Source organism: Alosa pseudoharengus, unplaced genomic scaffold (genome assembly GCF_046254945.1).
Source record: "Alosa pseudoharengus isolate Yale_2024_CS ecotype anadromous, Long Island Sound unplaced genomic scaffold, YU_APseudo_1.1 YU_APseudo_1.1_scf_8, whole genome shotgun sequence".
Classification (NCBI taxonomy): domain Eukaryota; kingdom Metazoa; phylum Chordata; class Actinopteri; order Clupeiformes; family Clupeidae; genus Alosa; species Alosa pseudoharengus.
The window spans coordinates 23,172,252-23,200,081 of record NW_027468870.1 but is presented as its reverse complement, the minus strand read 5'-3'; the positions used below and the strand labels follow the sequence as shown (position 1 = coordinate 23,200,081).

Here is a 27,830-nt window from a genome sequence, read left to right as displayed (position 1 = left end):
TTACAGGGCGAATGAAGACTCTCTCGCCCGCCCCTACTGCCTGTAGGAAGAATATCCCGCTTGCAAGTTCAGTGTATCGTACCCGGCGACCGAAGCAGTTTCAGTTTCCATCCTGCATCCACAGCACAGAGGGAGGCTAACGAAACGCTAGCGATTGTTGCAAACGTGTGTATAATGGCAGAGCCGGCAAAGAAGCAGCGAAAACCCTTGCCGGAAGATGCAAAGAAAAGGAAAAGAGCTTCAGACCGAGCGAGGGGGAGTTTCGTAGAGAAAAAGCATCAGGCTTGCCTGGTGTCCCTTTAAGTACCAGTGGAGCAGGGTTCCACAGGTCATTTACAACAATGATTAGTGATTACTATCTGTCTATCTATAATGAATTAATTCTCTTGGAGTTATGGTTTGTATATCTATGGTTGTGTGTGGACAAAAGCATCTGCTAAATAATTATTATTGCAATTATAAGCATTTTCTTAAGGGCAACATAATATTTTGCATTTTACCAGTTTGTCATGCCCTGAAATGAGTTCCAGTTTCTCTGTTCCCATCTAGAGTGTAAGGCACAAACTTTTGAACCTGCTGAGCACCAATTTCTGCCACATATAATGCTCCTGTTTTGAGGTTGATATCAACCAGGTGGGGCTTCACATCATCTGCCAACTGGATAACACTGACAACATGACACTGACCGATCCCTCCAATCGGAGGAGCTTCCAGCAGAGTGATCTGACTACTGTTCAGAAGAACCACGACAAAATACTTCTGATTTGAAGTTTGCCTGTAAAACAATACAGATTAAATAAGTAATGCAGTAGAGGGAATGATGCTATGTGGACACGCCCCCATGGAAACACAACATGCCACTTGTGGTCCATACTTACAAAAGAGGAAATTAAGAGAAGAGTGAAGACTAGAGAAACAACTGATTTGAAGAACTAAGGAATAGGAGTGGAAAAAGCCAGACCAGACAGTGTGATGTACCACTGTAGCAAATACTGAGACAGGTATGCATTTTGTAAAGCTATAATACTGTCTGACTTCCACGTAAAGACAGCTGCAGTCTTAAAAATCATAGGAAGCATGAATAATAATCACAGGATACTGTAAGCAGATGGGTGGAAGAAGCCATCTTTTACGATTTATGAACACTTTTAGTTTCAAAAGGTTTAGAAAACCCATTGACTACCGTATATCTTATTATGATTTTTCAATATATCTATGTCTTACCTAACTGAGTAAGGTCCATCTTCACTAAAGCAGCTTCCCCATGTACCAAGCCAGTCTCCTGTTATTGAATTGAACACCTGGATTCTCTTGTTTCCCCTATCAGCCACCCATACCTGAAGAGACAAAATACAAGTATAGATTTGTGTACAGTGCTGTATTCATAGCGTACATGAAGAATTTGGTTCCAAAACGCTATCTCCATTTTTTCAAAAAATATTAAAAGTCATGTTATTTAATTGTGTATTTCAGGTAATATCAATAAAAATGCAGTTGTGTTGTAAAGATAAATCAAATAACAATAGCCCAATTAAAGGTCCCCTACATTACTTTATGAAAATTCACCAAAATGGAGGATATAGCATTTTGGAACCAAACTCTACATAAATTCACTTGTAGGAGAAAAGAGACAAAGCTGGTTGAAACAGGCATTTGCAATTGGTCATGATACTGCTAATGCTTACGGAATCCTGTTTCAGACATACCCTCTGATAGCTATCCACGGCTACACTATGGGGAATGTAAAACTGTCCAAGCTCCTGGCCCTTCTCTCCATGCACCCAGACCACCTGTAGATCTACAGGGTTGATATAATCAATTATAGATGCAAACCATTTTCATAATTATGGATAATTACATGAAACTGGTCATGCCTACCTTGTGATAATTTAATCAGACGGTTGTTCATGCCTCCATCACCATCCACAATATATATTTCACCAGAAGCATGGACAAAGATTTCTGCTGGCTGGTCGAACTGAAGTGGATTCACACCTGACCCTGCTTTCCCTGGTGTGCCCAAAATCTGCAAGAGCTTCCCTGAAGGAGTGTACTGCTTGACTGTATGGCCATATGGTCCTGATGAGCAAAAGACAGGAAATAAGCATTATTCACAAAGCATATAATTACAAATATGGTGTTCATTTTTACATAGCACAACCCACCTGTTCCAACATCAGTAATCCAGACAGAAGGGTTGGAATGTGCATTAGCAAGGAAAATTCCATGGGGCATCTCTAAAGTCGTGGTATTCCAAGCTTGTATGAAGTCTCCATCTACGTTAAAGACGAGTACTTTTGCTACATTCTCTCCTCTCTGGTTATTTAAAAAATATGATTTTTAACAGGTTACTGTGAACATTCATAGTTCATAGAAATGCAAAACACATCATGTTCTTTTTGCCATCTTACCTGTGCAACATACACCAAACCAGTTACATGGTTAACAGCCACACCAAAAGCTTCACCAGAAAAGTCCTCAGTGTACTTAGGCCAGGACAAATCCAGTTTAAACAGAGGCCTTCCCGATTGTTGACAATCTGTTCCTAACGCAATCGTACACAACTGGAAAAACAAGATTGAATCACATTTAATTATACTTGAATAGTCTCATGGAATTTTAGAGATTCAGAGATTCATTCTGGGTGCTTTTGAGTGTTAAGTAAGCAAGCAGCCCACCAATAATATAAAAATAATATAAAGAAATAACATCTTTGGAGTAACATCAGAATCAGAGCTGCTAGCTATATTAACTCTCGTGCACCATGTTTTCACTTAATCGAGATATATGATAAATAATAGATCCTATTAAGGAGGTTCAATGATTTTCTTATTTGTAAATTTGAGGCAACATACATCTTTCAGCACTCATGGATAGTATGTGCCCAACACTTAATAAAGTGATGCCATTTTCGCCATGCGCTCCACTTTTATTAAACCTTGCGCCCAGGGGTGTGGCAATTAATGATATAAGGTGTGGTCTGGTGCATGATCCAAAAATCTTACACCCTCTAAAAATCATTGCGCATCTAACCAAGAAAAACCTGGTCTATAGCGAAAGGCGCATACTGTATAAAGCACAGCTGAAGACGCACTGTCGAGATGTAAGCAACCATTACCAAACAGCACCTCTGCAGGATAAATATTCATAGGATGTTTATTCAGTCATTCGAACATTATTGGGGTACGTTTTGCTTTTTTCCAGGCTATGTTTTCGATTGTAACTGTAGAACTGTTTTGTCGTTGACTATGAGCTCAAACTTTGCCTATGAGTTCAAATAATACACGAGTGCAGATGCATGTAGGCTATACTCTGCTGGTCGCAAACAGGTTTTAGTAAAGCAAGATTTAGTGGAATACTATGAATGAGATTCTGGGCCCTATTTTTGTAGGGTAAAATGCATGGTCACTGGCGAAAAGCTTATTTACATTTAGTGGGATGTCCAGTCCACATTGGGAGTGTTTTCGTTATCAAACGTCGGGAGGAAGGCGCAACAAGGCGTTCCTAACATGATTTAAACCAATGAGAATGACATCGGTCATTCCCTTTAACAGCAATCAGCGCAAATTCAAACAGCGCATCAGTATTTTGAAGGAATCAGTATAAGTATAAGTATATATACTCTTTTGATCCCGTGAGGGAAATTTGGTCTCTGCATTTATCCCAATCCGTGAATTAGTGAAACACACACAGCACACAGTGAACACACAGTGAGGTGAAGCACACACTAATCCCGGCGCAGTGAGCTGCCTGCATCAACAGCGGCGCTCGGGGAGCAGTGAGGGGTTAGGTGCCTTGCTCAAGGGCACTTCAGCCGTGCCTACTGGTCGGGGTTCGAACCGGCAACCCTCCGGTTACAGGTCCGAAGTGCTAACCAGTAGGCCACGGCTACCCCAATCTGCTTGCACGCGAGACCATATAGAACAGTTATTCCACTAAATCATGCTTTACTAAAACCTAGCAGAGTATAGCCTTCACGCATTTGCACTCTTCTATTATTTGAACTTATTGGCAAAGTGAAACTAACTTCACCGTGGTGTCAGTCAACAACAAAGCTTTCACTTTTGACTGACAATGGGTTACCATCGAAAACATAGCCTGGAAAAAGCAACACTTACACCAATAATGTTCGAATGACTGAATAAAAAACATTTATCCTGCAGAGTTGCTGCTTACATCTCGTGACAGTGCCTCTTCAGCTGTGCTTCATATTTGCCTCTCGCTTAATCACTTTTATCCGGCATTACCAATGTAAAAATGATGGTGAATAACTATTTGCGATACATATCGCTATCGTTTTATCGCCCAGCCCTAGTGTGCATACAGTGGCTATAAGAAGTGTGTCTGATTAAAACCATATAGGATAACTATTCTGCATTGGTTTGGAGTCACTAGGTCACATGGCTTGGGAGGTATTGAAAAAAAGAAGACCATTCATATAGGAAATAATGTATTTTCTTTAAAATATTCATATAAAATACAGTGTGCATACAGTGGCTATAAGAAGAGGTGTGTCTGATGAGTCCATAGGATAACTATTCTGCATTGGTTTGGAGTAACTAGGTCATGATGTCAAAGCTATTGACAAAAAAAAGACTATGAAGGTAATTCAGAAGGTACTTTACAGACGGTCCCTAAGTAGGTCGGCTGGGAGCAAGTGGACGGGCCATCTGTTTGAACACTGTCTGCAAACACTGGGTGAAACCGGCCACATAAAAAAAAAATTGAATATCTGTTTATTATCCAAATATCGAATATCAAACTTCACCTCAGTTCTGAGCGTTGCGTTTTTGCCGCTGCCGCTCGCTTGCCGCTGGCTGATGTGATCCCGCCTCACTTGTCAGAGTAATTACATTGAAAAACATACCTTAATATCACATCACAATTTATAAAGGAACGAAGTTTAAAAAGAAAAACACAATATATCAGAGGGATTACACGAATAATTAGTAAGAAAAAACAAGATTTCCACCGTAATTTCCTGTTAAATTATATATTTCATGGCGCTATTGCGTTACACAACCACCAGATGACGCAATTTTACTGCTTGCTTTTACATCCAAAAAAGGCCCGAAGTGCAGTGAAATGCCGCCATCTAGCGGCCTGAAATATGTAATGTAGCCGAATGTAGCCCATTATATTTATTAGAAGAGAAGCGACCGTCGAATAATCTTCCTTGTCAATTATTCGTGTAATCCATCTGATATAATGTGTTTTTCTTTTTAAACTTCGTTCCTTTATAAATTGTGGAGTATCATTAAGGTACGTTTTGGAATGTATAATTACTCTGACATTCGACATTAAACGACCACAAATTTAGGCAATGGGCACAGTCTTAGGGGCTCACACTTTGCATAACATTTCTCCTCACTGCTTAAGGCAAATTCTGTTATTCCAGGTCTATATATATTGTACCAAAATGTAGTTTATTATCAAAGTGAAGTGGTTGCTGGCATAAGTCAGCGGCGTTAGTTTGAGTAGATGACGTTTTGTTTACATGTGTTGAATGGAAGTCAATGGGAGCCGGAAATCGGTAAATAGCGGTGACCACAGAATATTTCTCTGGATAGCTAGACGGCGGTGGTGCTAGGTGGCTAGATTCCCGAGTGCTAAATCTACGTAATTGTTAAATTCAGCACCTTATCAACTCTGTTGTTACTATTGAATCATTGTGAACTCCGAACTAGGTTTCATGAGTTGTCGACTCTAATGAGCCTTTGACAACAGTGGATATTACATTGCTAACGTTAGCTAGAAGCTACTGTTGTTAGCTCTTGCTTACGTGATTAATAGTTATCCACATGGATAATGCAACCTACACACAGTTAACTTACACCTCGGAAATAGCCTACCCTTACAATTAACAGTTGCAGCATCATGCGTGGATCCGATGTTTTCATACTCTCGGTCGGTACCGCTGTCATGCTATCCGGATAAATATCTTCTTTTGTCGGGTGTTATGGCATTTTACAGGCAAGGTGTATCACGGTGTTACCAGATATACGGTTTCTGAGATTCTGAGTTTCCAGGGCGGAGTTTAGCGTGAATATTTATGAACGGAGGTCGTCGTGCGCGCGTGCCTAGACGCCCATGCTGAAGCGTGAATCAAATGGAACTGAAAATGTTGAGTAAGTTTAGATGTAATTTGGCGTCAATGTTGTTATCTTGTGTAGCAGCCAGTCAAGCAAAAGGTCATTCCACGAAATCGGTGCCTTTTCATCTTTAAAAATGTGAAAAATATAATTGTTTCAAACTGATTTTTTTCAATGCCTGTTAAATTAACACATCTTAATGTAACAGAGGCGAACTGAGCTAGCATGCTAGTTGCCCGTGTAAATCCTCACACCCCTAACCTTAAACGGATAGGCCTATTCCACCATTTGGGGAAATACACTAATTTTCCACCTCCCCTTGAGTTAAACAATTGAGTTTTACCTTTCTCCAGTTCATCCAGTGTGACAGTAACACTTTTAGCTCCAGCTCATTGAATGCTATATATCCCTTTAAGAACGCTTCTAACCGCTGAGTTGGAAGCCTGGGCTTTTAGCTCAGCGGTTAGAGCGTTCGACTCCCATGCCGGCGTGTGTCGAGGTGGCGGGTTCGAGGGCCGTGAGCGGCGGACGAATTACGACCTCTGTTACAGTGGTGCCGTGACCCGGATCATGGGAGTGAGGATTTAGGGAGGTGAGTGTAACAGAGGCGAACTGAGCTAGCATGCTAGTTGCCCGTGTAAATCCTTACACCCCTAACCTTCAGGGATGGATTACTGCACGGGCCTACCGGGCCCAGGGGCCCAAGGGTCAGGGGGCCCTGAAGCCCAACCCTTTGCATGAATCATTGCACCTCAATATCAACACATCAGGATGAATCTGATTGAATTAAAGTATTGGCCATTCCCAAAATGCACCAGAATACAGGAAATCCCCCCCCCCCCTCCCACATATGTGACAATTAGTGGGGGGCCCTTAATACATCTAGGCCCAGTGCCCCGAAAGTTCATAATCCGTCCATGAACCTTAAGAACGCTTCTAACCGCTGAGTTGGAAGCCTGGGCTTTTAGCTCAGTGGTTAGAGCGTTCGACTCCCATGCCGGTGTGCGTCGAGGTGGCGGGTTCGAGGGCCGTGAGCGGCGGACGAATTACGACCTCTGTTACATTAACATGACAAGAAATTGTGTTGGGCCATCTCAAGCTATGCATTTATTTATTACCATGTAGTTATTACCAGTGTTGTGTGTAACGCGTTAAGTAACGAGTTACAGTAACGTAACTACTTTTTCGAGTAAACTACTGAAAATTTGTTAACGTAACGTAGTTCCTTTTTCATATCGGCGCAACGTTACTTTTCCCAGGGACAGATTTGACAGCGACGCTGCTTTCTCAGCTGCGCGCTTGCGCAATAGGCTCGAGCTCCACAAGGCAGCCTACGTGACAGAGGCTGGTAGCATGAAGTGCAATCATAGCTCCACACGGTACGTGACAGAGGCTGGTGGCAATGAAGAGCAATCATAGCAAGCGAGACGCAGCCAACGCTAACTTCTGAGGGGTGGAAGTATTCACATTACTTGGAACTCGTTGAAACTAAGGGGAGGAATATGAGTGTTAGTTGTAGCCTACACTGTGCCCTGATTTTTTTCCACTGCCGTTAAAGGAACACTCCACCTATTTGCATTAGGCTTTGCATTGTTAGAAACCCAGTCATACTTTTGAATGGTCATGCAACACTCTCTCATTTTCCCCTGAGACCCAGAGTTAAGTCATTTAGAGACCTCAGACCAGCCTGAGACGAGTCCAGGAAGTGACGTCAATTCCGGAAATAAGTACATAATTTACTTTACTCTTTATGGAGAATACAGCGGGAATGACTTAAAGCAACACCAAAGAACTTTCCCTCTGTCGCACGCACGCTATTTGTTTATCCAGCACCGGCTTTGCAAATAACAATGTCCACAGACAAGGTAGAATATTTTGCATGACTTATAAAAGTACGATGTATTGCGACATCAGATGCAAGTCAAATTTGTAGTTTCATATGTCTCATTCCATCGAACTACAGATCCCTACTACCCGATCTGGCAAACTTACATAGTGCGGTTATAGCCGATAAAGGGCCGCGAAGCGAATGCAGAATTGCCGTTCACCCTGTTACGAGTTGATGAACCACTGAAACGATTTTGGAAACATTATTTTAAGGTACAAAAAACTCTTAGGTGTTGCTTTAACGCAGTAGTGAGTTTTTTTTTGCAGTTTGCAAACGGAGTGCATTACCACCACCATCTGCTGGACTGAGGTGTAATGGCAAGTGTACCCTTTAGCCTCGTAATGGCCACCAGGTGGATAAGCCAAATTATATGTAGTGTTCATCCTTTTGCACTAGTAAAAAGTTTAAACTTTTAAGAAGTCCCGTGTCAATGACTCCAGTCTCTGAAGGACAAGAAAAGAAACGAAAATTAAGAAACGAACCCTGCATTGTGCTATAGGCTATACAACTCCATTTGCAAAAAAGTTGAGACGCTTTGTAAAATGTAAATAAAAACAGAATGTAATCTACAAATCATGTAAACCCATATTCAAATGAACATAGACAACATCAAATGTTGGAGCTGATAAATTGTATTTTATATGAAAAATATGTTCATTTTGAATTTGATGCTAGCAACATGGAAGAACATCTTACAACTAATTAGGTTAACTGGAACCATAATTGGATATAAAAGGATATCTCGGAGAGTACCAGATATGGAGATACAGAGGTATTCATCACTCATACCATTTAAATATACAGGGCCGAATTAAATATACCATTTAAATATACAGGGCCGAAAAACAATATTGGATGGCTGTAATCTTCGGGGCCTCAGATGGCAGTGCATTAAAAACATATCTGTTGCTGTAATGAAAATCTTTGCATGGGCTTAGAAAAACTTCCGATCACCATTGTTTATGAATATGGTTCAAACTCTATAGCCTACCATGCAGAGAAGATTCAGACATGATCCAGAAATACTGCCATCTTATTTGCCCAAGCTCATTTAAAATGTACTTATAGGTGAAGTGGAAAACTGTCCTGTGCTTATACCTATCATGTGTCATTCTTTCTGGACTCTGCATGGGCTCCGAAACCTTCTGGACTTAAGTGGAGCAGGGCCATTCAACAGGGTTTTGGTTTGGGCAGCTTACATATCTGAAAAGGCACAATTAATGCTGAATAAAGGTATGTTCTGTCATCTAGACATGTCTTTTTGTTGTTTTCCTGAATATGTCAGGAAAACAATGCTAAACTGCACTCTGTCAGCACATATTACAGCAGTATGGCTCCATAGTCGAAGCCCATGTGCTAAAATGCCTGCCTGCAGTCCAGACCTGTCACATTTAGTGCATCATGGATCAAAAAACACAATTAAGAGGACTCCACACTGTTGAGCAGCTGAAATCCTATCGAAAAAAAATGATAAACATTTTAAGAAAATATGTCATGTTTTTGCCCAATGTCACTGCTAGCGTAAAACAGTGGATAATTTGAAGAAATTAGTAGGATCCTCACTTGTTTCTTTTCTTTTGTGCACCCTTGAGAGAAGTGAGCCGTAGTGTGAGATGCTCTCACATTGAAATACTGCAGTATCTGGAAGGTGTAGTTTTATAATAATTTATTCTAATGTGCTTTTCAATGTATACATTGCTGATATCAATGTTGTTAGAAGTCACCTGTGCAAATAACCCTTTTTTCATGTTTGCACACTGACAGTTTTGCTCTGTGGAGCCTTCGATCCTGTCTGTGGAATATTCTCTTCTGTCCGAGCGGGTGTCTTAACCTGCGAAAAACAAAATTAATCAAATCACAAATTGGCACAAAAATACTATTATTATCAAAAAAGACAATTAATTAGTTTATAACATGTTGTAAAATAGGCAGTTGAACAAAGAAAACGAAGTCTTAAGACAATGTTGGTGTAATCATTTCCAACCACATTGTTCAGCAGTACCTCATGTCCACCAGGAGGTGGAGTGCCAGGACTGAGTATGTGCCTCTGGTGTGGTCTGCTGGCCTCCGTTACGGCCCAACCAGGGTAAGTCTCCTTTTGGATCGTTAGGAACTCACCCCTTTGCAAAACAAAAACTAAATTAGAACAGGCAAAAGAATGTGAAAGTCAGCCTTTTCTGCTATAAGTAAAATTAATCTATTTTTGATTTTAATCCATATTTATTGGAAAGATCGCTGCCCTTCCAAATTGTTGCAAATTGTTTTAAAGGATCTAGCAGTCTTCAGTTTTTGGTCTAGTCAATAATGTTTATGGATGCTTTAAGAAAATTCCTGAGTTGTTTTATTCAGAAGTAGGCCTAGGCCTACTGTATTTCTTGCCTGAGAGAGGGGTTTATGGCAAGGTTATCAGGGTGGGGAACCGCAGGGGTTGCCTTTCGAAGTGTGTGCAGAGGGGGTGGAAAGTCCTGCTGATAAAAGGTGACATGCTCCATTTCCTTTGTCATGCCTCTCCTCTCCCATCTTGGCGTTTTCTGCCGTAACGCTAGAGGTGAATACGGCTGGAAGTCCTCGACCCGGAAATCCTCACGGTGAGTTGTCGTGAAGCTGTGCTCACCTGTAACGCCAACCTCTGTTGATGCCCTGCTGAGCTTGTTCACACAGAGCAGTCGTTTTGTCAAATGTGTTTTTTTGTTTTAGGACATGTCAGTAGATAGCTGACCTTCAAGCTGGATGCTGGACTGAAGCATGTTCTTCTTCTCTGTCCTCTGCTGCCTCTCTGCGACAGGTCTCGGACAGAAAGCCCTCTCGCTTGTGGTCTCCATCTTCTCCTTCTTGTCAGGATAGAGCAGCAGACCTTATTGAACAGGGTATGGAGACAGCCATTCACTGTGCATGATAATGATACTGGTAATGATATATACAGTATATATATATATATATATATATATAAATACCGGTAATATATATTAATGTTTGTAATGTTTGTTTTCCATTAGTACTGGTCCCTATATGAAACTAAATGAGCTGTACTTGGTATAAGTCCAGTCGCCATTTTAATAGCAAATGAAAATGAGCGCATTGGGGATTGTAGTATAGGCCTTGGCAACCAAGTGGTTTTGATTTTAGGAGCTTACCAGCCACAGCAGGGCGTTCTCCGTGCCAAATTGAGTCCTGGGCATTTTTATACTGAAAACAACATGTCAGCAATTTGGGTTAAATGTTAAATTAATAGATTATAAATAATAATCTGAATACTGAAACTGTCAACTGACTTGGCCCTGTTACAATAACTCTCATGGTTAAGGCAACAACAGTTCCTAATATTCATTAAATATAAATAATGCTTAACAAGTTATTCTGTTAAGGGGGTTGAACAAGTGCGTCGATCTGCTTGCTGCTGACAGAGTCAGTTTCTTTGTGTGGACAGTTTCAAGTCACACAGCATGCACATCATTTTAAAAAGTTGTGACTTTTATGTAGTATAAAGTAAATGTGTGATTTTACAATATGGCATCTGAACTACAGAAAAAATATAGTTTTATTGATATAATAATAAGTTGATTTGGTTAAAAATACTCACCCAAGTCATTTACCACAGAAGTAGACAGTTCACCTCAACAGATCGTCACCTCAACAAATCCAAACAAACACTTTCTTGTCACATTTGCTTTTTACACACTCTAAATGGTCTTACCTACTCTGTTGTACTTAGCCGTCTGGCTTGATCTATGGAGAAATTAAGTTTTGTGAGTTGCCATAGTCTCCCCTCTGGAGGGTTGCTAAGTAGAGTGGCAGAACAATGGGTTTTGTTGTCATTCACGCAAACGCTACATTGAAAAACAAATATTTTGGAGTGCTATGCTCTGAGATCTTTGGTGGAAACGGTCTGTGTGTCAAAGCATGTGTGGGACCTTCTCACACATAAGGATTTTGCCATGAGAGGATGAAAGTGATTTTTATTTGTGCACAAAATACCAAATGGCAAAGTAAGTGCTAGTCTCAAATGTAACTCGTTCTGAGTGCAGAGTCAGACAGACGTGTCTAAGCAAAGCAAGGTGGTGAAGATTTTATTACAGTAGTCAGTTTTGAAAGGTATCACAATTATCCATACCTGTTTGAATTACACGTGATCCGGGAAGTGAAATTCAAATTGTTTATATTGATCATGAAAATGGAGATATATAAGTGCTTATGAATGATTTATTGCAAGACGTTCACTCACATTGAGATATTTGTAGACAAGATTATAAAAGAAATAATGGTAGTACCATTAACATCCAGTCATGCTTTAATCTAATGTCCATTTTGTGTTCAGTTTGCTATACATCAATTTAATTGAATCAATAAATCATTGAATATATCATATACCAACCATTTAATACATTTGAATTTCATCATGCTTAAAGCTTCCACCACCTCCTAACATATCAAATGATGAATAGAAATCTGAGCAGATCATTTGTGAGAATACAATTCATTTTCTGGTTTGTTTCTAACCGTACGCTTTAGTTGGTTTAGAAAACCAGAAAGCCTGAAAAGGTGCTCTCTGCAGAAGACTTGCCATCTATTTTGTAAGTATCAGGTGGCTGTAAAGAGACTTCATCATCCTTATTCAGTTCCAGAAGCACAGACCCTGAGGTTACCAGATAGCCTTGCGAGGAATCACACAACTCCAAAATGGCCTCCCATTCTTCCTGCCCTTTCTCCTTCCTCATGATGTTTAGGCAGATGAGCGTCATCGAAGTCACGTGATAGGTGAAGTAGTAAAGCCCTTTCCTTCTGCATGTAAACACACCCTCGTCCAGTGCCACTCCAGTCTGCTCCGGGGTCAGGGGTTCATCTGAGACGACGTAGGTCGACTCAAAGCGAACGGGGACCTTCCCCGGAGATCTGGACATAGGTGGATTCTTGCGGGAGAAGAAGGGCACGCTGCTGCTAGTGGGACTCCCCCTCTCCCCCTTCGGCCCCTCAGGGCCTGGTAGGCCTGGGATCCCCGGATCGCCCTGCACGCCTGGTCTCCCCGGGGGTCCCGGTGGGCCCATATCGCCCTTTGAGCCTTTCAACCAGTGGCCACTCTCCCCTGTCACAGTGGAAGAGAGAGAGGCTATACCAAACAGACTTGAAATGCATGCAGCTGACTTAACAATGTTCATTTGCTCAGCTGTAACTCTACACTCAAGACTTGCATGAAAAGATTGGCAGAACAAGACAGATCTTGTCACTTTTTTTTATTATACGTCGAGTCATATTATAACTTTCATGAAATTCAGCTCCCAAAAGGGAAACACTCAAAACAGCAGCTATCATTTAATATAGTTAGTTCTTCAGAGCAATCATTTGAAGTGAACAATTTGGTCTTGGTAAATGTTGGTACGTACCAGGATCTCCCTTCTCTCCCTTTAGGCCGTCTTTTCCAGGACTTCCATGAGTCCCAGGGATGCCAGGCACGCCTGGATAGCCCCGGGAGCCACTGCATGTGTCTGCCGTAGACAGTGCTACTAAACATAACAGGATGCTTACAGTCACTGCTGCGCTCGCGCACAGCCTGAAAGGACAAGCCTGAAAATAAGAATGAAAAAAAAAGAGTTAATAGTGATATGTAATGTAAAAGTAAAGGTGATCACAAAACACTAGCACTGTTCAATCACCCTTTAGCACCTTTCAATCTCTTCCTAGCGGATTTCCAGTTGAAACGTTTAAAACCAACACAGATAGTGAAAATGAATCAGACTTTAGCGTAATGCTGTACACAATGTCAACTTTAAAACTTGTTTTTTTATTTAGTTTGTCCCCAAGTTACCATTAGGTCAATGTTGTTTTCTGTGCCACCTGAAATGCCTTAGGAACGTACATGTTTTTTTCTGGAATGGTAGAATCACTTAATCAAACAATTTAGACATAGTAAGATAAAGTTGAGAATGACCAGATGCATATATATATGCTTTGAGTTTGTTCTTCTCACCATTTCTGGTCCTGCAGCTCTGCTTTTGTTGGTGTAGAAGATGTGTTGAAAATGAAAAGCTGCCGTAGTCTTAGTTCCTCTCAAACCAAAACGGTCTCTGTGGGTAACATTTGCTTTACCAGAAGAACATGTTGCACAATTGAGGAAATGAAAAATATTTGTGTTCATCATTTTTATTTTTGAAAACGAATGGGTCAATCAAGTGATTTCCTAATGTCCAGTTATAAGGTTTTCCTGGCATCTGCAATTTTCACATCCATCTTCATGAAGAGAAAAATATTCTGTTTCTGTAACACCATCAATTCTCTTTAGAGATATTGATTTTACCTTGTGCACAAATATACACATTTTATCACAGCCAGCATGCATGTGCAATACATCTTAGAAGCATCACTTTATTTTCAATACTGCTTTTATGGCTAAACATTTTTTTATTTACAATCGACCCATTTGGTTTATCAGTATCTATTTGTTATATATTTTTTACATATCGTCACCTTCCTAAAACAATGGCATAAGTCCTTTTTTCCCCCAGGTTTTTCAGAAAACACAAAGAAGTTAACCAAAAATTGAATGATGATGATTTAGGCAAAAAAATATATTGAAATCCACATTTGTCTCTTGGCTTAGCTCTTTGGCACTGCATATTCTCTTCATTCACTTCCAATTATATAACACAATTACATGAGTGTATACCATAGAGTATATACAATATGATATTATTTTTTTATTTTTATATTATTATGTTGCTTGTTTGTTGTTTTGTTTGTGTACTATTACAATATGATGTTATTTTGTTGTTTGTTTGATGTTTTGTTTGTTTGTATACTATTACAATATGATGTTATTTTGTTGTTTGTTGTCACCTTTCAACATTCTAACTTTGAAATGGATCCGTTATTATGGGTAAACATTCCATCACCATTTTACCTTTAACCTTGCCTACTAATTTTCCAAGCAAAAAAGACAACAACTACTGTTTGAAACAAATAAAATGACAAACAGTTGACATGTTGCTGTACAGTGAATTTATTTGCATATATTCAAGAAAATAATCAAATAGCACATTACATGTAACAGCTCTTTTTTGATTTTAGTTTTTGCTGTCACTTCCCCACAAGTCACCAAAAGAAGATAGTTGAGAGACCAACTAACTCAATGTGCGTAGACCAAGAAGCCTGAAAATACACTGTCTCCCTTTCCCCCTTCTGCGTACATTCCATTGTTGTGGTCGGTCTCTAGCCACACGTGCTGCCCTTTCTTTACGTACACAGCGAGCCCACCTGAGCTCATCTGCTGAGTGTGAGTGTTTACCATGTGATCACAGAAGGCTGCCAGCCTTTGCCCATCTAGCATGATGCTGACACAAAGATTCTTCAGAGCGGAGGATGCATGGTACACAAAGTAGTACGTGCCTGAAATCTGGCAGCCGAATTTGCCTGTTTCAGTGTTGTAGTGGTCATTGATGTTGGTGATGACCAATGTGAAACGCACGGGGATGCCTCTCTCGGGCTTGACAGCGGTGGCACGCCGGATGCTGAAGGCGGACACCAGGGCAGATTTAGCATGCTCGGCCTCTGCTGGGTCCCCTAGCGGTCCAACCGGGCCTGGCACACCAGGGAGGCCTGGTATTCCACTCTTTCCAATCTTTCCGGGTTTACCCTTAAAACCAGGGTCCCCTTTCTGCCCCTTCTGTCCCATGGCAAGCCCTGATTGCATGGCCGTCCCTGCCAAGAATTACTGCATTACTAGAAGTCCCGATTGTACAATACAAAAGGCAAAAGATAGTGGTGGCATTAAATCAAAAGCAAAAGATGACTACACGTCATCACGTTATCTGCTTCTTCTGTGCTAACACAATATGAATATTTACATTTACATTTAGTCCTTAAGCTGATGTTTTTATCCAATATATTACAGTGCTTAACAGTTATTTAGTGTTCTTGCTGATTCTGGCTTACCTGGATTGCCCTTTTCCCCCTTCAGCCCATTCCTGCCATCGTATCCTGGGGGGCCAGGGATGCCAGGCATACCAGGTGTTCCCCCAGAGGTGCAGGGTTCCAGAGACACCATGGGAGAGAGACACAGCACCAGAGACACTCCCAGGATACTACAGCCAAACATGCTCGCTGACTTACAGAACAAAATATAACCATGTGTCAAGGAATGACTAAGAAATCTTAAAAACCCAGTCCCGTGCCATGAGCCATGGTTTTAATCACAAACTCTCCACACTGTCACTACACTGTACTAAACATTCAAGTTACTACATGGAGAAAGGAAAAGAAAAGTGATGAACACTAAAGACAGATATTACCACTGATTATGTGTGCTGATGCAGTTTACAGTTAAATATGACTGCATAAGACACAAACATAACTAAATAAATAAAAATAAAAAACATTGCAACATGAAACTGGTATGACTGCATTAGAAAATCTCAATTCATTCAGGAATAATAAAGGGCATAAAACACTTACTTTATGGCTCTGGTGATCTCTTAATGCTAATAGAAGTATTAACAAGCTGCTGACTGTCCTCAGAAGAACTTACTTTATACTGAAACCGCAATATGCTACTGCTGCAGGTTTCACTGTTCTCTCCACTTCCCTATGCTTATTATGTCAACAGCATTCATCCTCCAATTTGAAACTATGGAGTCTCATACATGTTGGAAGACAAATAGAAATGACACACACACACACACACAGCACAACACACTCAACGTTTTGCATCTTTTTGGTTTATTGAAAGCTCAAGAATAAAATGAAATGACCAGTAGTCTTACAAGCTCAGAATGGTTATTTACTTAGTTTATATCAACTCACATCAGTTTAATCAGTACGGAAGTATTGCGTAAGCTATGAGCCCATGACAGAACTAATCTATGCCATTGCACTGACAAGGAATCCATTGAACACAAAGAACCTGTCCTTTGATTTTGAAGGTGAACTCCTATCGCGATAACCCTTGAAAGGCTCCAGCCACACTTTCTGACCTGCAGACAACTTCAGCACTGTGCCACCAGAGACGACCTGTTTGATCAGCCTGGTGTTGTAGTCACAGAAGCTCAGCGGGTCAGAAAGTGTGTCGCTCTTTAGCTTCACGCAAATGTTTTGTGCAGACATAGCATGAAACACAAAGTAGTAGATGCCTGGAATCTTGCAAGTGAATTTGCCCTCAGCGATGCTAAAGTCTCCATTGATGTTTACGTTAACGGTGTTAAACTTCAGGGGCCTGTCGATGGACGGAAGGTCATCTACGGTCAGAGACACCGAGAATCCTGACCGCTCGTTTTGCGGGATGCCAGAGCCTCCGCTGTTGGACCCTTTGGGGCCGGGTAGTCCGGGGGGGCCCTGTGACCCCAGGTCGCCGGTGTACCCCTTCGTGCCGATCTCCCCCGGTTCTCCTTTGCTGCCCTGGTCCCCCTTTGGCCCGCGCACCATTCCTTCCCCATCAAAATGACCTGGAAAGCAGTCATGTATATTTTACATTATATGTCCAGAGCAACTTACATTGAACTACGCTAGGTCCCTAACCACTAGATAACCCCCCCCCCCGACCCACCCGTATGTTTTGTAATTAAGCATGGATAGTCTCATATCTATACCAGCCAGAATTATTTTTGAAATACTTTCAATGATCATCATTTTTGTTTTAGATTAGAACTGCCATGGCTAATTCATACATACTAGGCTCTCCCTTCTCTCCCTTCTGTCCAGGTAAGCCCTCCCTGCCAGGGATTCCTTTGTCCCCTGGTTGGCCATCCTGAACCCTGCAGGAGTCCTGACAAAGCCCAGACGGTAGGACGATCACCACACACACCAGCGCCAGGCACACAAAGCACTGCATTTCCCAAAATCTACAACACATTAGAAAACAAATCACACTAGTATCACAAATCACATTAGTAACAACAGTTACGTAAAAATATCATTTTTGTTGCTGGAGACAATGTATTCACATGGATATTGTCCATGGGCAAGGAAGTCATAATTTTTTTATTCTGCATCATTATTTAAAAACATCATTTTCAAAAAAAATCAATAAAATGTTTTATAACAACATTATACACCATTTACAATGCATTGCACCGTCTGTGAAAAGATACTCACCACTGTTTTCCGATGGTGACTGTAATATAATACTGAGAGATCTTTTTTGTTTTGTCCTCAGAGTAGAAAACTATGGCAAGAACCAACGATTAAGCAAAGACTGTGGTCAGTTAGTTTCACTTCCTTACAAAATGACCCGAACTTCGTTAAATACAGAACAGGCACATGAATAAAGGGGAAACATGAAAAGATTGAAAAGAGAAAGACTGAGAGAAATCTGCGAAAATTTACAAGACACGTGTACATCTTGTAGTTTCATCATTTTAATAAATAAACTTGTAGCGATTGTTAGTCAAATGTTACAACATGAATACTGAAATGTTTCAATAGAGTGATATGATGAATTTGTGAATCTACAACATTAAATAACATGCACAGTGTAGTGTATTGATGAAAAACAGACTTGGGTAAAGTGGTTACTGGAAAACAAGAAAACGAAAACAACATGTTGTTGAAATGTCCCCAATGTTGACTTACAGGTATATCAACTTGAACTGTCATAAAACCTTTGGAAATGTCATTTCTTTCTCGAGAACATGGAAACCAGATTCTGAGTTCTATCTATTTCCTCTTCAGCATCAAATATGCCAATGAGAGGCACAGGGTCACTCTTATGCTCTGCTACGTAGTACGGGCAAACTTTCAGGTGCTCAGACATGGGAGGGCAGCTGACAAAACACCAGCCATCCACAGTGGAGAAACTGTTGCTGAACTGCCACACCTGGGTAAAAAGATACTTTCTCAAATTACATTTGCAAAAGTGCATGCTGGTGTAGCTGTATTAACATGGTACTTGTACTGTATTATAATATATAGATGTTATAAATGTTTTTGTATGTTGTATGTGTGTCTGCAGTAATTTTGAATGATGAGCAGTGTTAGGTCAAGGTTCTTTCAAGTTTTGCAATAGATTAAATATCAAACAATTCCATGTGACAGACATACCGTTTTCTTTGACTTCCAGCAGAATCCTCCATGCGAGTAAGTCTTCTTCTCCCACTTGAGGGAGACGATGCCCCTGTCGTAGAGCAGAGTGCCACTGACCTCCCGCATATACTTTGACACAAGGGCCAGCTGGGACAAGGAGAAGCTGTCCAGGTACCGGCCGATATGCACCAGGACCTCGAAGGGCAGTCTGCTGAGCGAGTCCAGGTTCCGTGCCCGCGCCCGCTCTGATGTCGTGGTCTTCACGCCCTCGTAGAGCATGCCCGACACTTCGGGTTTCAATGTGAATGTGCTCAGGTCCTTGTTGTAGGATACAGTGGCCGCCTGCGAGGCCGGACGGAGCCTCCTCTGAATGAACGTGCAGCCCAGGTAGGCCAGGGGGCAGCGCTGTTCGAACCACCCACTGACGTGGCACTGGATGTCGGCGTGCACGTTCCTGAAGTGGGGCGCGTACTCGTTGCGGCGGAAGACGTGGCTGCACAGGAACGTAAAGGCCGAGCTGCATTTGTTGTGCTTCCCCGTTACGCTTTCGGCCTCGATCTGAACGTGGATTTTCGGATCCCTCCCTGCGGTGATGTCCGCCAGGGAATCATTTTGTTGGAATGGGGCAGAGAGAAAATCATAAGTCTGAGTCCCGATATCGACAAACAGTGCGTCGAAAGAACTGGATTCAGCTATTAAGTGACCCCTATGCTCCTTTTCCAGGGAGCATAACAGAGTTGCTTGGACCTCATCCCAGTTAGGCATGTCATCCATGTCCACTCCCAGGTCAGAGGTGTCCACAGATACACTGAACTTCCTGAGGATAGAGGGATTTCGAATACGGCTGGACCTGGCTTTAAAGCTGCTGGGGATTATGAATGGTTTGACTGTTTTGATCTCCTTGGGTTTCCTTCCTGCATATAGACGCTTCTTTGTAGGATTAGTTTGGCATGCGTTCATACACGATGCAACCAAAAACTTCTCCTCATCCATGTTGCTCATGTTCTCTATGTATTGAGCCTCAGAGATGTTTTCTGCAGATACGTTGTTCATGCTCATCTCAGGTTCTTCTTCTTCTAGTATTTCTAAGCCATTGTCCTGTTCATGTCTCTTTTTGGATGGAGTGGGATTGTTTCCCAAAGATTTCACTGTTTCCCTACAGCCACTCAGTTCCATACTAAACATTCTCTCCCAGACATTATAGTTGGAGGTGTTCACCCCGGAGCCTCTTATTAAGGCTTGACGCTGCTCTTCAGTAAGCTCGTCTTCTTCAAAAGTAATCTCAAGGGCCCCATCCTTATGTGCAGGGTCTGCAGTGGCCCCGCCAACTGCCCCACACACCCCTCCGACTGCCTCGGGTGACCCTCCGACCGCTCCCTTCAGCTTCTGAACTGGGGGCTCCTCCTCCTCCTCCGCCTTCTCTGTCAGCTCAGGAAAGAGGGTCTTCATCTTCAGAGACTGGAACAAGTGTCTTTGGTCTCTCAGAGCCATGGACATGTCCAGCGGCTCCTCGGCGTACGTCTCGTTCAGAACGTTCTCGTAGAACGCCAGGTGCATTTCCTCGACCGGCCAGCGGTTCCACTCCATGGAACAGGACACCACGCTGGCGGGGCACACCTCGAGGTGCTGTGCCAGTCTGGAGCGGCACATTGTGAAGGGGCAGCCGTAGTGCGCGTTGAGGCAGGGCACCATCTCGTTTGGGCACAGGAGGGCGTGCTCCTCCTCCTTGCACAGGTGGAAGGTCGCGCCACAGAGTGTCCGGCAGCTGATGACCACGCACGAGACGGAGATCTCAACGGGGGCCTTACAGCGTCGGCTGTAGCAGCTCTCACAATGCCTGTGTAACTTGGACGTGGGGGTTCTCTGTCTCCCCTGATAAGAGTCCACAAAGATACCAAGCATTAAGTGAAATGTCTGTCTACCACAGCTTCATGTACTGTATGTTTTCTAAATAAAATATTTGAAACACCAAATAAAAAGTAAAATGAATGTAGCGACATACCATAATGATGAAAGTCAATGAATTCTGTTGGATGAAAACATGTTTCATCAGTTTTTTTGTCGTAAAGCATGTCATCATGGCAGCTTATCATGAAGATATTTAGAGCATGATACTTATACTGACACTGACACACTCGCATTCTGCGCCAATACTTACCTCTAATCAGACACTAACATCGATCTAATTCAATCAAATTAAATGTCATGTAAGCATTTATCAGTATTTAAATATGCCTTGTTTGACTTGGAATATGAACAAAAATGTAATGAAAGAGTTAAAGAAGGAACTGAAAAAGTGCCTTAATAGTTTTGCAAATATACTAATGGCTCCACCTGCAGTCGTTTTGAAGCACAAAATGAACAGTATGGCAGAAAGTAATGGAGAGGAAACGAAATGCAATGAATGCAACAAGGACAACCTGACGTTGGTTTAATGGCCTAGGTTAAAAAAAGACCATTGTTTATGCAAACCACCTGTGATATAAATATTGCAGTCGCAGACTTGCCAAGAATAGACTCTGATTATGACTAATGTTATTCAGGGCGTGTAGAGAACAGAATCAGAAAATAAATGCATTTCAATACATGTACAATTTAAGACATGAACACATTTTCAGTATCAATGAATGTCTACTGTTTTCTTGCATTAGTGTTCCTCAATCTTCCCTGTTCATTACCTCATTACTTCTTACTCATGACAAACACATAACGAGCAGTGAAAATTAACTTTTTGGCCTTTACATGAGTGTGCAGAGCCAACCAAACAAAAGCAGCATACTCACCAGTGGTGTCCTGTTAAATCAGTGGGACTCAGAGAGTGTCTGTCGTACTGTGTCAGTCAGGGTGATAAAAATAGAGAGACAACGTGACCAGATCTCTGAAATAGAAGTGTCAGGTTACATGCTCTAAGAATGTACGTGCTTAATGAATGAGTTCTAAATTACCTTTACTTAATTCCCTGAACTAATGTTTTAGCAAGATTACAATTGATAGAATAATAACATTGACTATTGATCTGAGATCAATAGGCTAGTTAAAAAGTTGGTGCAAACATTCAATGAATTGTTTTGAATTGTTTGAATTTCCACATAGTTAAACACAGAAACTGGGTTATTTATTTTTGCCACACATACTTTTTTTTAATATGGGAATAGTGATATGACATCAATACCACATAATTAGTACAGGACAGAACAGAAACAAATAGAGAATTACAGACAGAATGAGCACAATACATCTCAAGTGTTCATGAGAAACCACATTGTTTCCTTATTTCCAGCATCTAATCTTGTTATTCTGAATCATGAACCATGTTTACGTTGTTTCAGCAGTTTGATTAAGCTTGACCTCATATTATATAGCATATTATGAAGTTTGAAAAGCAGTTTTGAAGTTTTAAAACACAAAATATCTATTTCAATCAAGAAACAGTACAGTATCAAGTCAAATCACACGATAGGGAAGTGTTCTGATGTAGCTGATCTCGCCCTTTTCATGGGCTTCACACACTCTCAAGGATGCAAAAGGTGATATATATACTGTCCTGAATGTCATTTGTATTATCGAAAGTATGGAACGTGAAACCTCAAGGTTGTCATTTTAAACATAGCCTCGAGAGAAGCATGGGAATGTCATGGTTCCAACCATGTTTCATAGAAAAAAAAGTTTCAAATGTTAGACAAAAATAGTCTCAGAATTTCAGATGTTATATGGGGAAACAGTGTGGAAATGAGGATGAACTTTGATCCTCTTTGCTAATATTAACCAGGGCCGGCTCTAGGCAGGGGCCAGGGTGGGCTATGCCCACCCAAGCATTCTCTTGCCCACCCAAACAAAGTCAAGAAGTCAAAGTTTTTTTTTTTCAATTGTGCATCTGCGCAGTGTGCAATCTCGAACTCAGCTTGGATTTACATGAGTTGGTGTTGAGTGTAATAGAAGCTAGCTGGTACATAGCTGTGGAATATGTATGTGTGTTAGATAATACCCCCTCCTGATGCCTTAAAGGAAAATTCTGCCCATTTTTCACATAGAAACAATCAGTGTTCTGGCATGCCCAGTGATATTCAATGCATGCCCAGATTGAGCAATGTTGCAGGGCAACCACATAACCGGTTCCATGTCTTCTAATTAGATGAAGAAGAAAGAACTTCTCAAGAAACTGATCTTTAAAGTTCTCAAGAAACTTGAGGTTGGTATGAGGGAGTGTATTGTGAGCAACCTACACGTTCATCTTGCACTGGATAATTTTCCTGAATCTCAATATTCTGCTCACAGCAACCCTGGGCAAATGAATAGGTCAGCACCAGTCAGAGGCTGCATTAATTATTTTGCACTTTTATGATGATCACATCACCAAAAGTAGGTTATTGGTTCTACCAAAAAATATTTGGCAGTATTTTTAAACTACAAAAATACTGATACAAAATACAAAGCAATTTTCTTCAACAAAATAAAAATAAAAATGACAACATACTATTTTGTATTTGAGTAAAATGAAATACATGTATCGGAAATACTGCCTATCCCTGGCTGTTGGCTACAGAAACGGTAGGTAGGTACCTATTTATTTGTTTTTGTGCTTTGTGTTTATGTCAATTTTGATCCAATTTGATTTGCTTTGCTATGTTGCTAAAATTTCTACTACACTGTAGCCCACCCAAATGTAGTAGGCAGGAAACCGGCCCTGATATTAACCATTAAAGGGATAGTAAGCAAATTTGAGCTAGTGCACTTTTTGTCACATCCAACAAATATCCTCACGATCCGCAATCGCTCCACTCTATGTGCGCACTGAAAAAAAGCTCTAGTTTTTCTTCACAGCCTTGGCTCTGTAAACAAACACAGTGTACATCCCTGTACACAACAGTATTACTCCCAATCAGTGGCATTAGTGAGCACCCACATGCAGTAGGCTACCAATGAGGCACTGAGGGGAGGATTATATTTATACATTTTTGAGTTCAACGGTCTTTCTCTAGTATTGCTAACCCTAAAACGCAATGTCAAAAGCAAGCCTCTTATCAAATTAATGTCTGTTTATCCAGGTGCACCCAAAATAACATCACAAAACATCCAAGAAGGAAAAGACTCAATGGCCTGCCACATCAACAAATCTAAGATTCATGCAAAACATTTTTTTTCACCAAGTACTTAACCAAATATACAAACTTTTAAATATTAGTACAGTGGTTCTCAAAACTGTGGTACAAGTACCACTGGTGGGAAGCAGACTCCTTCTAGTGGTACTCCAAGAGTCTCCAATTTGTTTTAATAAAGATGACATAATCACTTCAAATTATATCCAAATATATATAATAACAAATCCTTAACCATGCGATCACTGAAGTTAAATTTAAACAATTTTTTGTCTTTTATGAAAAAAGTAGGCCTTTCATTTTTTTTACTGTATATCAGCCAACAGGAGCCAATAGGCCTACTAGGCTAGTTTAACTGTATGGCGCATTAGCAAATGGTTGACAAGGTAAGCTGTGCTGGCAAGCAAAGGAATAGGAAGCACACATGATGGATCAAAAACATTTGCGCAATCATGGCTCCAAAAGGGAAGTATTAGAAAAAGAAGTGTGGTGAATATAGCAGAAACTAAAGTTGGTGACAATGAGCCCAGTACAAGTGACGTAGTGAAGCTTCCATGGCAGTAATAATGATACTTGAAGAGTCAATTGTTTTCTGAGGTGGTACTCATTGTGAAAAGTTTGAGAACCACTGTATTAGTATGAATCACATTTTTCCTGTTAAACAACATCAGTTAACTTGATTCTTCTTCCAATCTTTCAGCATTACGGCAATCCGCTCTGTTTTCATCTCCCGCTGGTAGAATGGACAGACCTTCAGATGATCTGACATTGAGGGCTCATCGCCAAGGCACCACCTGTCAACTTTGCTAAAAAGATTGCTGAACTCCCACACCTGTTGAAAAGCCAACAGAAATGTGTTTTTTATTAGCAAGGTAAATAAGTGGCTTGTATCTATATTGTTACGGGTACAAGAAAATGAAGACCAAATTTAAATTAGTCAGTCCTACCAGGATTTTGCAAGGGTTTGTTACTTGTGACTGCAGCCAAACTGAATGTGTTGTAGGGAAAATTATGTTAAACTGTAGTCATTTTCTTAGTAGGAATTCTAGGGGGGAAAATCTGATCCCAGGATCTTGTGAAGGTGATGATAAAAATCCTGGTTGGACAGTGCAGTTTAAAAGAATTTTCAGTTCGTAGAATAAGGTATTACAATACTGAACTGCTATAGGCCTATGTGACATTACTGTATAAACATAGTTTATGAACAGTCTGAACAGTCTAAATCTTTAATAATTTCACATAGTAGTGGAAATGTATTGTCTAACCATTTTCACCCACCTTACTACACTTCCAGCGGGAGCCCCCATGGGAATATGACTTCTTCCTCCATTTCAGCGACACCATGCCTCTTTCCTGAAGATGTGTAGCACAGACGTCACGGAACAGCTGCGACACCAAAGCCAGCTGGGACAAAGTGAAGCAGTCTAGAAAACTGGCAATGTGACACAGGACCTCATAGGGCAGGTTGCCAAGGGAGTCTTCGTACTTGGCTTGCTTGGCCTGTGGGGGACCAGGCTCACCCGTGGTTATGACTGGCCCACACACCTGCGGTTTAAGGCTGAACGTGCTCAGGTCCTGGTGGTAGGATATGGTGGCTTTTTGTGCGAGTGGACAGATGTTCTTTCTGACGTATGTGCACCCCAGGTAAGCCAGAGGGCACCTCTGTTCAAACCAGCCCTCCAGGGAGAACTGGATGTCTGCGTGCACATTTTTGTAGTGGTAGGGGTACTCATCTCGTCTGAACGGGTGGCCACATCGAAAGGTGAATGTACAGCTGGTCGTGTCGTGACGTGAGGTGATACTCTCTGTTACGGTCTGGACGTACAGTTTCAACTCTTTGTCGGCTGTGATGTCGGCCAGTGATGTGTCAGGTTGGAACGGAGCAGTGCGGTAGCTGTAGGTTTGCGTCGCTATGTCGACGAAGTTCCCATCTATCCCCACCGTCTCGCAGATTTTATGCCCGCGAACCTCTTTCTCCGCACAGCACAGTAAGGTTGCATACATTTCATCTGTTACATGAATATCCTCCTCAGACAGACCCAAATCAGAGGTATCAGTGTACTTATGCTCAGTGTCTGGGATCTTTGAGTAATCTTTCTTATGGATCCGTTTGCCCCTGTAACTAATAGGAGGTTTGTAGTTGTACAGTGTCATAACAGGTATCGGTTCAAGGTTTCCATAAACAAAGTCCTTTTCCCTTGGCGTGCAAGCAGCCATTTGGCCAAAAGAAATCAGCATGCGACCGTTATGCACTATGTACATGTTGTACTCCTGAGCAGTCATGTCTTGTCCGACGCGCTCCAGAACCCCTTTCTGCCATGGAGCATGTCCGACAGAGCCACCTACAGCGTTTTGTTCTGACTCTTTGGAAGATTCCTTACTGTCTGTTTTGTTGTCTTGGTTTTGTATGGAGGCCTGTTTGCAGCCACCCCTCTCCATGCTAAACATCATCTCGTACCGGTCATATTTGTCCCTGTCGAGAGTCCTTTCCTCTGCAGCCGCCACCTTCTCTTCCTGTGTGTTTTCTTTCTGTGTGGCCGGCGTGGGGCCCTTACCAAAGGGATAATCCGATCCTCCATTAACTTCAGCTCCATTTGAGTAGGGCTTCCCTCCTACTGCACCTTCCTCTTCCTCAGGCGGAAGGGGTTCGTCGTCTTCTTCTACTAATTCAGGGTAGAGCGACTTCATTTTTATCCTGTTACACAGGTACCTCTGGTCTCTGATGGCCATGGAGAGGTCAAGGGCCTCACCCTCTTTGTCGTCTTTCAAAAGATTGATGTAGAAATCATTCTGTATGTCTTCGAGTGGCCAGCGGTTCCACTCCATGGAGCAGCAAATCACGCTGGCTGGGCATACCTCAAGGTGTTTTGCCTGCTTAGAGCGGCACATGCGGAAGGGGCAACCAAATTGCGCGTTGAGGCAGGGCACTTTCTCATTCGGGCACAAAAGGGTGTGTTCCTCCTCCTTACACAGGTGAAAGGTCGCCCCACAAAGCGCACGACAGCTGATGATCACACACGAGACGGAGATCTCAACGGGAGCCCTACATCGTCGGCTGTAGCAGCGCTCACAGTGAGCGTGTAATTTTGAGGCTTTGAAGTTTCTGTAATAGCTCTGGAAAAATGGTACCAAGAACAACAATTTTTCATGAATAGAAAAAACTATTTTTCATCAGACAACACACAAGCTGCTGTTAGACAATTACATTAATACAATTTGCATTCATAAGCATGACATACCACTTTGAGAATTTAAAAATAGGCCTGGCACTTTTGCTATAGTATATAGGACACTATAAAATATGTCATTGAGTGCACGAAAATCTCTCTTCTGTGTTTACCATTTCAAACAATGAGTTGGACATACTATAATTTTCGAGTTTAATTTAAGTTCACACATGGCAGACATTTGAGTTTAAAACCAAGTTTACAAATGTTGCACAACTGACTGACGTTTGGCCATGACATACTTTTTCCGACACTGTTTTGAAATACACATAGCAGCTTCCTTATCATTTATAGCACAGCCTGTAGGTCAAAGTCATTTATCAGACTTGAAAGAACGTCAACATACCATCTTTATCCAAGGTTTCTACTGATTCACCAGTATTTAAAAAATTGTTGGTCGCTTCCACTTTATTTCATTGAGCAGTATATTGGAATCAAAACACGGAGTCTGCAGGAAACTGAAAGAACATGAAGGTAATTGTTTTGTTCTTCAACAGCCAACAAATTGATCGACTTGAAATCT

General features: G+C 41.5%; 6 protein-coding genes across 8 annotated transcripts; all 6 read right to left on the bottom strand.

The window, feature by feature from the left end:
* Positions 1-95: 95 nt before the first annotated feature.
* LOC143111935 (NHL repeat-containing protein 3-like) lies at positions 96-6,006 on the bottom strand. Its single transcript, XM_076274178.1, has 7 exons — positions 5,859-6,006; positions 2,412-2,564; positions 2,166-2,316; positions 1,879-2,079; positions 1,707-1,798; positions 1,225-1,337; positions 96-775 (listed from the first exon to the last, which is right to left on the bottom strand). The coding sequence occupies exons 1-7, from the start codon at positions 5,922-5,924 to the stop codon at positions 508-510; spliced, it is 1,044 nt and encodes a 347-aa protein (XP_076130293.1). The 5' UTR covers positions 5,925-6,006; the 3' UTR covers positions 96-507.
* A 6,025-nt stretch (positions 6,007-12,031) lies between these two features.
* Positions 12,032-14,128, bottom strand: c1qb (complement component 1, q subcomponent, B chain). The gene is made up of 3 exons (XM_076275071.1): positions 13,943-14,128; positions 13,359-13,539; positions 12,032-13,060 (listed from the first exon to the last, which is right to left on the bottom strand). The coding sequence occupies exons 1-3, from the start codon at positions 14,111-14,113 to the stop codon at positions 12,495-12,497; spliced, it is 918 nt and encodes a 305-aa protein (XP_076131186.1). The 5' UTR covers positions 14,114-14,128; the 3' UTR covers positions 12,032-12,494.
* Positions 14,129-14,947: 819 nt separating this feature from the next.
* On the bottom strand, positions 14,948-16,550 carry c1qc (complement component 1, q subcomponent, C chain). Of its 2 annotated transcripts, none has more exons than XM_076275073.1 (3): positions 16,423-16,550; positions 15,904-16,075; positions 14,948-15,669 (listed from the first exon to the last, which is right to left on the bottom strand). In XM_076275073.1, the coding sequence occupies exons 2-3, from the start codon at positions 16,064-16,066 to the stop codon at positions 15,098-15,100; spliced, it is 735 nt and encodes a 244-aa protein (XP_076131188.1). In that variant the 5' UTR covers positions 16,067-16,075; positions 16,423-16,550; the 3' UTR covers positions 14,948-15,097. The 2 variants fall into 2 exon arrangements, with proteins under 2 accessions (XP_076131188.1, XP_076131189.1); XM_076275074.1 differs by having other exon boundaries at positions 15,904-16,071; positions 16,423-16,500.
* A 119-nt stretch (positions 16,551-16,669) lies between these two features.
* c1qa (complement component 1, q subcomponent, A chain) lies at positions 16,670-18,147 on the bottom strand. Its single transcript, XM_076275072.1, has 3 exons — positions 18,058-18,147; positions 17,635-17,804; positions 16,670-17,408 (listed from the first exon to the last, which is right to left on the bottom strand). Exons 2-3 carry the CDS (start codon positions 17,792-17,794, stop codon positions 16,828-16,830), a joined length of 741 nt encoding a protein of 246 aa, XP_076131187.1. The 5' UTR covers positions 17,795-17,804; positions 18,058-18,147; the 3' UTR covers positions 16,670-16,827.
* Positions 18,090-20,938, bottom strand: fbxo40.1 (F-box protein 40, tandem duplicate 1). Of its 2 annotated transcripts, XM_076275069.1 has the most exons (3): positions 19,003-20,938; positions 18,535-18,778; positions 18,090-18,157 (listed from the first exon to the last, which is right to left on the bottom strand). In XM_076275069.1, the coding sequence occupies exons 1-2, from the start codon at positions 20,884-20,886 to the stop codon at positions 18,575-18,577; spliced, it is 2,088 nt and encodes a 695-aa protein (XP_076131184.1). In that variant the 5' UTR covers positions 20,887-20,938; the 3' UTR covers positions 18,090-18,157; positions 18,535-18,574. The 2 variants fall into 2 exon arrangements, with proteins under 2 accessions (XP_076131184.1, XP_076131183.1); XM_076275068.1 differs by lacking the exon at positions 18,090-18,157 and having other exon boundaries at positions 18,167-18,778.
* A 2,568-nt stretch (positions 20,939-23,506) lies between these two features.
* On the bottom strand, positions 23,507-27,759 carry fbxo40.2 (F-box protein 40, tandem duplicate 2). The gene is made up of 3 exons (XM_076274774.1): positions 27,654-27,759; positions 25,359-27,194; positions 23,507-24,912 (listed from the first exon to the last, which is right to left on the bottom strand). The coding sequence occupies exons 1-3, from the start codon at positions 27,654-27,656 to the stop codon at positions 24,748-24,750; spliced, it is 2,004 nt and encodes a 667-aa protein (XP_076130889.1). The 5' UTR covers positions 27,657-27,759; the 3' UTR covers positions 23,507-24,747.
* Between the last annotated feature and the right edge of the window lie 71 nt (positions 27,760-27,830).